General features: G+C 37.0%; 1 protein-coding gene across 1 annotated transcript in view; it reads left to right on the top strand.

The window, feature by feature from the left end:
- SEC11A (SEC11 homolog A, signal peptidase complex subunit) overlaps nucleotides 1–12,637 on the top strand; it is a 33,060-nt gene that overhangs the window by 11,417 nt on the left and 9,006 nt on the right. Inside the window, 2 exon segments of the mRNA NM_174465.2 lie at nucleotides 3,592–3,701; nucleotides 8,579–8,728. Coding sequence (NP_776890.1) covers nucleotides 3,592–3,701; nucleotides 8,579–8,728 — 260 coding nt within the window.

Here is a 12,637-nt window from a genome sequence, read left to right as displayed (position 1 = left end):
ACATTTCCATTTTGCCCTGTGGCCTGGAAACCATCCAGTCTATAAGTTGGGGCTATTATAGGGCTCACCTTGTTTCTCCTTTCATAGTCGTATGCTACCTGGACACAGTCACATGTCCAGTGTCTGAAAACCTTTGTTCATATATTTTATCTAGTGTTTTAATTATTTTCGGCAGCAAGGTAAATTTGATCCCTTTTTCTCCAACTTGGCCTGAATAACATGTTTGGGGTTTTTTTAACTTTTTTATTTTGTATTGGGGTATAGCTGATTAACAAACAATGTCTGTGATAGTTTCAAGTGGATGGCAAAGAGACTCAGCCATAAATATACATTGTATCCATGCTCCCCTAAGCTCCCCTCCTATCCAGGCTGCCCCATAACATTAAGTAGAGTAAATAGCATATTCTTGAGATTCATCTATGTTGTGTGTTTCAATAGTTCATTCATTTCTATTCCTGAGTAGTTTTCCATCATTTGGAAATAATGTTGTAATTTATTTATTCACCTGTTGATGGACATTTGGGTTTGTTTTTTTTTCCCCAATTTGAGCTATTATGAATGAAACTACTATATAAGTGTTGCGTGGATATGTTTTCATTTGTCAGATTTTAAAGAAATTTAATGGATTTTTAAAAATGAAAGTCATCTTATGCCTGTTTAGACAAATCAGGAATTTTTCTTATTGTTGTTACCATTTAAGACCCTCACTGGGCCTCAGTGACTTTGCGTATTGGACCATAATAAGTGTCCATTCTGAATACGCTTCAGTTTTTCAGTGCCATAAGTTTTACTTGTAGCTGCTCTCAGTGTATTTGCTTCTAACACCCTAGTTTCTAACTGCTGCTTCTATGAATTAGAAACCAGGGGAATTGTGATTATGAATTAATAAGTCTCTTAAGTTTGAGGTCTCAAAATAGGTAGAATTTAAGACTTAAGCCAACCGCTCTTTTGTAGCTCTCAGATACATTTTTGCTTCCATGGTCATGTTTGTCTTCCCTTGAGTTTACTAGAAGTCTGACTCCTATGAAAATACTCTATTTGTTGAACTTCAAGTATCTCTTATGAGAACAGGAAATATAATGGTGTGTAACTAATAAGTGCAAATATATAACTTCCAAATTTGTTGTTGTTTAGTCACTAAGTCGTTTCTGACTCTTTTGCAACCCCATGGACTGTACCCACTAGGCTCCTTTGTCCATGAGATTTCCCAGGCAACAATACTAGAGTGGGTGGCTATTTCTTTTTCCAAGGGATCTTCCTGATCCAGGACTTGAACCTGCATATCCTGCATTGGCAGGCAGATTCTTTACCACTGAGCTACCATGGAAGCCCCAACTTCCATTTTAGAACTTGTTAAATTATAAAATTTAAATTTACTATCAGCTTAATTTTGCTGAATTTTCTGTTGTAGGTTTTTTTCAAATTCTTGTTATTTATTACTTACTGTGTATTTTAAATTATGTAGATTATTCTAGTCATGGAACTTTATGGGGAAGTCTCTACACACTACTTCCTAAAAGTGCAAAAGAAAAGTAGCACACATAAATCCTTATGCCATAGCTACAAAGAGATATTACACAGAGCTTTGACTGGTTTTTAATAACATTCTTTAACTTTGAACACTGAAGAACGTAATGTTCCAGCCATTTCATAGAAAAAATAATGGGGCTATTCAGTTCTGTGATTGTTACTCTACATATGTCACAATGTCCTGTTAACAGCTTGCAATGGCCAAATGGTATGAGAAGGTTAGGTAGCTGCCACCTTACTTCTGTCGATACCCAAAATACTTCTTTCTCTACATGCCTCTGTACATTCATTAGCATGGTGAAGAAAGCAGGGGCTTTTGAGTAAAGATTTTTGTCATGAAAAAGGGGAGAAGAGAGTGAAAAATACTGTACTTTCAAACTTTTGCTCAGGCAGAATATTTGTTTTCGCAGATAGTGTGCTTGTCTAGGTTTTGACAGTCACACACTGACTCAAGTGTACAAGCGCATCTTTTAAGGAACATTTATAGTTACGCATAGTGAGAGACTCAACTTCTTTCTCTATTGTTGAGGTTGCTCTCGATGATTGGATACATGTCACAACAATGATTGTGTAGTGAAGATAGGATTACATGTCTGAGGAAAAAGAGAAGAGTAATGATAGTGACCTCCTTGCAGGGACAGAGAAAATCAGGATTTTTTAAATCTTTCATTTTTCTTTTAGAGAACAGCTACTTTAGGGACTTCTGTCATAGCCTAGTGGTTAAGAATCTGCCCCTCAATGGCAGGGGGCACAGCGTCCATCCCTGGGTGGGGAACTAAGATCCCACATGCTACAGGGTGCAGCCAAAAAAAACCCAACCAGTTATTTCATTAGCTATCCCACACCTGTTCTGACAATATTACATCTGTGCCCTTCTGGAAACAGAAAGCTTTTCCTCAGCAAAACAGATTTGAACTGACTGACATGTAGCTATTTTTAGCTTTATTTATTTCAGTATGTTTTTATGTTTTGCTGCAGAAATATTAATAGGCTTGATTATAGGATATTGCCTGCTCGGGGTGTTATGTACTATATGGTATGTTCGGGTATTATCTTTTCAAAATCTGGCCAATTCTGAATTATGAAGCCTTTCTGACCCCCAAGGGTTTTAAATAAGGAATCATGAAACTATGTTTTGTAGTTTTTATAGAATCCCACAGCCCTTCCTTCAGTGACTCTGGATTGGGGCCCTTAATAATCTTTTGCCGTAACCAGTAGTGTATATAGGTGACTTTCTTAGCATGGGAGGTTTGGAAAATAGAGCCTCTTGCTGAATTCCTGACTGCCGATCCACGAGCTGACCACAGTCACTTCTTAAAAGCTAGTTTTTCTATCCTTAGCTTCTCTGACTCTACTTCCTTAAATCTGTCTTTGGAATAAAAAGACTTTTTCGTCTTTTCAAAAAATAATATAAAACAAGCGGTTTGGCTTTGACAAAGTCATTTCCTCTCTCTGAGACTAAGTTTCATCACCTACAAAATGAGGGTTCAGGTTAAATGTCATTGAATAGCCTGTAATTATCAAGGGCTATGTATTGTACAAAAGTAAATCCTAGAGGAGTTTCAAAGCACAGGTACATTGCTGTTGGCTGGTGTGTGCCGTGAATGTGATGGAATTTAAGCTGAATGGTTGTGAAGCCCAAATGAAATAATTTATGTGAAAAGTTCTGAAAATGATGTTATCATATGAATGTAATGTGTTTTAGCAAACAAAGCGGAGCAGGATTCTTTGGGTGGGTTGAGCGGCTGTACTGGGATGTACTGATGGGGTAATTATTACACTGTTTGAAAGGCGGTCTCTGGGACTTCCCTGGGGTTCAGTGGCTAAGACTCTGCACTCCCAGTGTAGGGGACCTGGGTTCGATCCCTGGTCAGGGAGCTAGATCACACATGCCACAACTAAGACCCAGTACAGCCAAAAAAATAAATAAAAATTTAAAAGAAGTGTGTGAACTTCAGGTACCCTAATAGTACTACTTGAAACTTTAAAATTGATACTGCTCTCGGTTGCTTTCCTCGGTTGGGCTAACTATGGATCTGATCTCTTCTCTTGTTCTTACAGCTCTATTATCAAGTCCTAAATTTTGGAATGATTGTCTCCTCGGCACTAATGATCTGGAAGGGGTTAATGGTCATAACTGGAAGTGAAAGTCCAATTGTAGTGGTGCTCAGGTAACAATTTTTCTTTTCAAGACATGGAGTTGCATGGCATAACTTGGGAGAGAAACTGAGATGTTGAATAACGGATATATCATTCCTTTAGACATTACTGTTTCTCAGAAGAGGGCCTGGAAGAAAATTTGTTTTTCTTTCTCAGTTGTGAGAAATTCTCAATTTTGTCAGGAGCTTTCCATTCAGATCCCAAAGGGCTCATGACTTTTCCATGAAATGTTTACCATATGAGCTTTATTTTTGGCACATCTGTTAAGAAAGTGTTTCAGTATAGTTTATTTTCCCGAAATCCTTCTGTCTTCTTATGTTTTTTACTTTAGTCTATCAGGGCTGATGGTGGTTTAGTTGCTCAGTCATGTCCGACTCTTTGTGACCCCATGGACTGTAGCCTGCCAGGCCTCTCTGTCCATGGGATTTCCCAGGCAAGAATACTGGAGTGAGTTGCCATTTTCTTCTCCAATCAGGGCTGATACTTAGTTGTTAATTTACAAGATCATATATCATCTTCATAAATTAAGACTTCTTCTGCAGCATGTTCTCAGTGTCAGTACAGAAGCCTCACTAATTATTTCCATGTTTCATGCTGACCTTTAAATATCACTTCTAAATAGACTTCAGGAATTTTGAATGTATTAATGCCATCTCTAAAAGTGACAAATAGTACTGATTTTTCCTTCCCTATCCTTGTACTCATATTCTTAATGATTTTAAAAACTTAATTTAGTAACTCATTTTTGGAGAATTAACACTTGGTTATTTAATTGAATCATTATAATTTGGTCTTATTTGAATCTTAATTATGTAAACTGTCTCAAGTATTTTCTGGGGATAATAGAGTATAAATATAAAATAAATTGAATCATTAACATTACCTACAGTCTAGATAATAGTACATTAGTCTTAACGAGAAGAATTTGACTCTGACTGTCTTACTAGGCTATACTTCCAGCAGTTAAGTGGTTGGAAGCACTGGGTCTCCAGTGTCTTCCTCCTCCCTTGCTAACACTCACACGCACACCCTCGGTCTGTCTTTATTACTAATCAAATGCAATTGTGATTTTAAAGATCCAGTGAAACGTCTGGATTTTATTATCTTGGAAAACACTTAATGTATTGTTCTAGGAGTATGGAGACTTGGGTCTTTAGTTGTTTCATTGTCTTTCCTACAACCTTGGGGAAGTCTCTTACAGACTGAATCATAGCTTCCTCATCTAGAAAATGAAGGCTAGACAGAGATGTTCCAGGTCTAAAATTGTGTGGCCCTAACTAAGTTCATGGACAGTTTTGAATTCAGTGAGTGTTCAAACACTAATGGAAGGAGAAGCCACACTAATTGTCGCTGTGGGGAAAAGCTGTAGAGAGAAGGCCCAGGGAGGCTTCTTTTGGACATTCCTCTGGGATTATTTCAGATTGAGTTCCATTCAGTGGAGATGCTTAAGGACAGTCTAATTACCTTTAAACTGGAATGATGGAGTGAATAGGGGATTGTACTAAATACCTGCTCCACACTTTGGTGGTCCTGAAAATATCAGCTGGGATTTAAAAGGCATGTTTGGATAAGTTTTTGTTAGCTAGGTTATTCATATATTGAACTTTTCTGATTGTCAACGTGGAGTAAAAAAAAAAATGAAAAGAGACCAGGTCAAGAGAGCATCTGGTCAAGACTGGTGGGAGTAGTCATTAGAGAAAAGGTAACTTACGTGATTTTATGAAACTTCAAGGAATATAATTTTTACCTAGATCCAAATGTACCTCCAAGGACTCAGGCCACTTGAAAATCCACTTTTAGGACTTTTGTGAAACTATTGGGAATAAAGACAAATACTTATTATTTATTTTATTTACTGAAGTTTCAGGGAACATTCAAAACTGATTTTTTTTCCCCCTTTGTGACACTGAAGTCAGTTTTATTTTTATTTATATATAAATATGTTTATGCTGCATGGCTTTCAGGATCTTGGTTCCCTGACGGAGGATTGAACCTAGGCCCCCTACAGTGGAAGAGTCCAAACCATGGACCTCCAGGAAATTCCCCAGTTTAATTTATATAAATTATATATGACCTCTTACAAAATTGATTGATGATGTATTATATTTAAAAGTATAGTTTGATCAGATAATAAATTGTAAGAAGTCTACTAATTATTTAATTCTTTAAAAGTTTCTTTAATAATTATTTCCTTAATAATCCTTTTCACTACATGCTTTTTATCTGTTTTGAATTGCCATCTATATCTGGATTCTTAAATCTTTTTTTTTCCTCATCCAACTTTATCCCCTGAATCTACACTCTTGTTTTCATCCTATGCTAACATCTCTACCTAGATGATGACCAGGCACTTGACACTCCACCAATAAAAGTGAAATTCATCTTCTTTTCCCAAAAACCTGTTCTTCTTCCTCCTAGTTCTGTGACTGTCACAACCGACCATCTGCTCAGTTGCCAGTGTTAAAAACCTAAGAGTCATTCTTGTTCCCCTTCTGTCATAATCCAATTGACCATCGGATTGTTGTTTTCCCTCCCTCTATTCTGCCCTTTTATAGCTGTCCTCCCTGCTGCTGTTCTATTTCAGGCCCTCATCATTTCCTGCTTCGGCTATTGTAGTGACCTTTAAAAAAAATGCTTTTATAATAAAAATTTAAAAACACTTAATATATTTTCATTATATGAAATTTTGAAAACAAAAAATCTAGATAAAACTACGTCACCTATAGTTCTGGGATATAATCACTATTAACATTTTAGTCTCTTTTTCATGTATGTTATTTCTTACATAATTGAGGTAACTCTACATGTATTCTTTTTCAGTCTTTTCCCCTTATCATTTTCCAGTGTGCATGTTTTAATAATACTTAATAATTGCCAAGTATTCAGTTGTAGATAATACCCTGGACAAGTGGTCTCCCAATTTACCTTCTCATCTTTTCCATATATTCATGACTCCAATAAATATTTGAATGTCTTCTGTAAACTCTGTAGCTTCTGAAGTGATTTTTTTTTTTTAAGTGCAAATGTGATCATGATAACTCCCCGCTTAAAGTTCTGAAGTATCTCAGAGGCAATTTAGCACAGTGAGAGTAGACTCCCTTGGTTTAATTCCCTCTTTTATAATTTTTTTTTTTTTAACTAATAACTCTAGGCCAGTCTAAGCCTCAGTCTTCTTATCTATAAAGTTAGGATAATTATAGTACCTACATCGTAGAATTGTTCTGAAGATTGTTTGAAATAAACACCACTTAGAATTAGCACTTTGTATATAAGTGCTCAATAAAGCTGAGTCATTGAACCAGAACAACTCAACTTTTATCTGTTTTATTTATATAATTTTCAAGCAAGGTTTTATTTGAACCAAGGATGTCACTGATTTTTTAAAAAATCAACCAAAATAAAAACTTGAAAATTTCATGTCTAGAATACCTTCTATAATGTTTTCACCAAACACGTGTTTCATCTTTTGTCTGAACACCTTCCGAGAAAGGGAATTGATTGCCCCATGAGGAAGCTTAACAGAAGTTTTAAGAATAAACATTGTGCTGGAAAATCCATATTTCTGGTGAGCCCCCAAATTTGCTCATGTTTGAATCACCTGGGATCTTTACAGAATATTGGTTTGATGCCTACTTCTCATCCTCAGACATTCTGATTTAAGTGGTTTGAGACAAGACCTGGGCATGGGGATTTTTAAGTTTCTCTGATGATTCTTGTGTGCAACAGAGTTTGGGAGCCACTGCTATACTCCCTTATATATAGAGGACCAGAGTCTTCAAACAGAAGTGTTTGAACCTTGTCATTGTTCTTGTGTTGAATTTTATTCCTTGTCTATCCATTTTTTCCTTATTAAACTTACGCTATGCTAAGTCGCTTCAGTCGTGTCCGACTCTGTGCGACCCCATAGACGGCAGCCCACCAGGCTCCGCCATGTCTTGGATCCTCCAGGCAAGAACACTGGAGTGGGTTGCCATTTCCTTCTCCAATGCATGAAAGTGAAAAGTGAAAGGGAAGTCGCTCACTCGTGTCCGACTCCTAGCGACCCCAGGGACTGCAGCCTACCAGGCTCCTCTGTCCATGGGATTTTCCAGGCAAGAGTGCTGGAGTCGGGTGCAGTTATTGACAATTAGAGCTTGAGTTTCTAAAATACTGATGCACTATTTCATTATAGAAAGAAAAGTTTCATCAAGTAGTGCAAATATCTTAGGACCGTTGAAGGACTTGGTATAAGGTAGAACAGGTGAAAGGTAAGAAGACACTCTAAAAGTTTGTAACCACTAAGTACCATGAAATTGAATTTCTTTGCTCGTTTTTGAAATTCTTAGGCAAAAATCTCTGCTTTTGTCCTTGGTTTTCTTTCTTGTTTTTCTTTTTTAAATAAATCAGTTGATAGCACTAGCATTATCTCTGTAGCTGACTGTCCTTGACTTGATGAGCTGTTTTTCCTCCTTGTTGGATTGAAACCATAAGGTCATCTTGCTCTGTATCTTTATAAATGGCAGAAGAAGATGATCTGGTTCTCATTTGAATACTTGAATATCTTTAGTGTTTTCAGATGGAGAATAAGGGCAGGGATTATAAAGTTCATTCTTTTATATTCTGTTTTGAAATTTTAAAAGGTTAAGGAATTAGTAACATTGCCCTTTTCAAAATGTAAGTTCTTTTGAATAGTAATGGTTGAAATGGAACTAGTTAACTAAAGGAAACCTTTAGTATAACTAATTAGTATAAAGAAACCTTTTTTGGAGGACAGTACACATGTATGTTGATACATTTGTTAAGGTACTAAGTATATTACAAAGGTGATAACTTTTGTTGAATATCTAACTTTGAAAATAAATTTAATCTCAGACATTCTTTTGTTGTTATATTCTTTTTTCCCTCCCAGTGGCAGCATGGAACCTGCATTTCATAGAGGAGATCTTCTCTTTCTAACAAATCGAGTTGAAGATCCCATACGAGTGGGAGAAATTGTTGTTTTTAGGATAGAAGGAAGAGAGATTCCTATAGTTCACCGAGTCTTGAAGATTCATGAAAAGTATGTGCAAACTATATCTTCTCTATTTTAAAATATGTTTATGTTTTAGTTTTTGCAGTATATCATTTTGATAGCCCAAAGATTTAAGAAAGGGTGGGGAACTCCTAGGTCCTTCTTCCAGTCCATTTTTATGAACTTCTTTTGGTGACATTTGGAAAACTAAATACTTACTAATTCATCTATTTCCCTGAGGGCTTTTCTGGAGGTTTTTCTTGGATCTTTTCTACTTCCCAACCAGATCAGTGACCCTGTATATCATCCCAGAAAAAAACATCACATAAAGATTGATCCCAAACAAGGATCTTCTTATATAATGGGTGAGGTAGCCTTAATCTTTCAAAAGTAAACCTTTAAGGCAATCTCACAGACATTTTAAGAATAAATTTATCAACTTTTTCAAAATTCCAAAGAAAACTTTTGAAATCTGAAATTATTTATTCTTGTAAATATAGACTTGGATTTTAGAATTGAAAAGAACATATGTAAGACCTTTAGAATTCACTGGAGGTGGAGGAGGGGTATAACAATGAGCAAAAGCTGTCACGTCTCAGGTCTCAGTTTCCCTGTCTGTGATAGAAAGAAGTTCAGGAAGATGAGCTCTGGGTTCTTAGCCTGTGCTCCCTGTGCAACTACATATTCTCACCCCGTCCCTTCCAAATCTATAACATTCCTAGTTAGAAGGGAAGGAAGGAAAGAAAGGGAGGAAAAGGGAGTTCCTGGAGAACATATTAGAGGGAGGTAAAGCAGTGGGAGTGATTGATGTAGGTTCTTGAGTATGAGGAAGCCCTAAATAAATTCTGCCTCATTCTTAAACCCTCTCAAGTAGTTTATATTCTCCACTTACAATAGAGGGAACCATCCCCTGTTGCTTTTTGAAGATCATTGTAAACATTCTAGCTTAGAAGAGTTTTTTCTTCATTGATGAAATAAAGATCTGACTATTCTTCTCTTTCTATACCTCAGTATATTGAGAGATTATAACTTTTTGAAAATATTTTATTTATTTGGCTACACTGGGCTTTAGTTGTAGCATGTGGGATCTAGTTCCCTGAGCAGGGATGGAACCCAGACCCCCTGCATTGCGAACACGGAGTCTTAGCCCCTGGACCACCAGGGAAGTCCCAAGATTATAATTTTTAAATGGCATTCTATTAGTGACTTGGAAGGAATAACTTAGTTGTTTTTTGGTTTTTTTTTTTTAAGAATCATGAAGGTTTATTCAGTACAGGTAGTGTTTTCCAAATTCTCAAAGTGTATTTGTGTTTTTTGTTCTCAGCACTGCCTTTTGTGAACATATCAGGACCAACTTTCCCCCAGATTTATCAGAGAAAATCAGACCCTGCTTTGGATAGAGCAGAAGTTGTACATTTTTATATGTGATCCTTTGAAATGGAGTTTTTTATTTTAAAAAAGTTATCTTGCGTGGGAGGTTCAAGAGGGAGGGGGCATACGTATACCTATGGCTGATTCGTGTTGATATATGGCAGAAACCAACACAGTGTTATAAAGCGGTTATCCTCCAATTAAACAGAAATACAATTTTTTAAAAAAGAACTAAGGGCATAAAGCATGTGGAAACCCTTCTTGATTAAGCAACTGAAGACAAAATCCTGAGGAAACAAATTAAAGAGCTTAGAAATACAAAAGTCATAGGAAGATTAGGGATTATCATAGAATCTATAAAGGCTGCGTTAAACATTGTGGAAATTATGTTTCAGAACTAAAGTTGAGAATTAAAAAAAAAAACAGAGATGTGCATGCAGGTAAGGTTGTATGTACTGTCATTTCAATTCAATTCAGTCTCTCAGTCGTGTCTGACTCTGTGACCCAATGGACTGCAGTACGCCATGCTTCCCTGTCTGTCGCCAACTCCTAGAGTTTGCTCAGACTCATGTCCATCGAGTCAGTGATGCCATCCAAACATCTCTGTCGACCCCTTCTCTTCCTGCCTTCAATCTTTCCCGCATCAGGGTCTTTTCTAATGAGTCAGTTCTTTGCATCAGGTGGCCAAAGTATTGGAGTTTCAGCTTCAGCATCAGTCCTTCCAATGAATATTCAGGACTGATTTCCTTTAGGATTGGCTGGTTGGATCTCCTTGCAGTCCAGGGCACTCTCAAGAGTCTTCTTCAACACTATAGTTCAAAAACATCATTCTTTAGCACTCAGCTTTCTTTGTAGTCCAACTCTCACATCCATACATGACTACTAGGAAAACCATCGCTTTGACTAGTCAGACCTTTGTTGGCAAAGTAATGTTTCTGCTTTTTAATATGCTGTATAGGTTGGTCATAGCTTTACTTCCAAGGAGCAAGCGTCTTTTCATTTCATGGCTGCAGTCACCATCTGCAGTGATTCTGAAGCCCCCCAAAATAAAGTCTCTCATTGTTTCCACTGTTTCCCATCTGTTTGCCATGAAGTGATGGGATGGGATGCCATGATCTTAGTTTTCTGAATGTTGAGTTTTAAGGCAACTTTTTCACTTCCTCTTTCACTTTCATTAAGAGGCTCTTTAGTTCTTCACTTTCTGCCATAAGGGTGGTATCATCTGTGTATCTGAGGTTATTGCTATTTCTCCTAGCAATCTTGATTCCAGCTTGTGCTTCATCCAGCCCAGCATTTCACATGATGTACTCTGCATATAAGTTAAATAAGCAAGGTGACAATATACAGTCTTAACATACTTCTTTCCCAATTTGGAACCAGTCTGTTGTTCCATGTCTAGTTCTAACTGTTGCTTCTTGACCTGCATACAGATTTCTCAGAAGGCAGGTTAGGTGGTCTGGTATTCCCATCTCTTTCAGAATTTTCCACAATTTGTCACCCACACAGTCAAAGGTTTTGGTGTAGTTGATAAAGCAGAAGTAGATGTTTTTCTCAACTCTCTTGCTTTTTCGATGATCCAGTGGATGTTGGCAATTTGATCTTTGCTTCCTATGACTTTTCTAAATCCATCTTGAACATCTGGAAGTTCATGGTTCACATGCTGCTGAAGCCTGGCTTGGAGAATTTTGAGCATTACTTTGCTAGCGTGTGAGATGAGTGCAATTGTGCAGTAGTTTGAACATTCTTTGGCCTTGCCTTTTTTGGGGATTGGAATGAAAGCTGTGGCAATATGTACTGTGGCAAACAGCAAAAAACATCTTCCTTAAATCCTTCTCTTTCCCTCACCTGTTTCTTGTCTTCCATTTTCTTCCAAAATGGATGCATTAGGAAAGAGGAGAGAGTGAAGTTGGTTTTTTAATTTAAAAGGTGAAAGTGAAGTCGCTGAATCTTCCCAACCCCGGGATCGAACCTGGGTCTCCCGCATTAGAGACAGACGCTTTAACCTCTGAGCCACAAGGGAAACCTGGTGAAAGGTAGCTATTAAATGTTATCAGTTGACTGAATTCTCTTGGATAGCTCTTTGTATTAGCCTGTAAGCAATTCTTAATACATTTTCCCTACTTATACTTTATCTTATTTTATAGCCTACTCTAATATGTATTTAGTAAGTTCAGCCTGTAGGTAGTATTATAATTTGATGATATTGAATACTGGCGTGTGATAAAGAGTTTAGAAGAATTTGCCATGGGGGTGACTTAGTCCTTACTCTGCATTTTCATGATGGTCTCTTGCAACTCACTCTCCCCACCCCCTACACACCTGTTTTCTTTTACCCTCCAGGATTTTTCAAACATTCTTTCACTTACTGAGTTGTCAGCTACAGGGTTTTTTTCTCTGTATATATTTGCATTTTTTCTAATTGGAATCTCATTTTTAATGATACTGTTTGCACTTGAATGTTTTTAGTGTCTGCAACACCTCCAATTTAGTTCTATCTGCTGATGATTTAGTGTCTAGTGAGCCAGTTTCTGCCTTAGAATCTAAGAAGGTATTAGTCTGTAGGAGCTGAAGCTGTTTTTCTTCTTT

The sequence above is a fragment of the Bos taurus genome, chromosome 21 (assembly GCF_002263795.3).
Source record: "Bos taurus isolate L1 Dominette 01449 registration number 42190680 breed Hereford chromosome 21, ARS-UCD2.0, whole genome shotgun sequence".
NCBI lineage: Eukaryota > Metazoa > Chordata > Mammalia > Artiodactyla > Bovidae > Bos > Bos taurus.
This window is presented reverse-complemented; position numbering and strand designations above follow the sequence as displayed.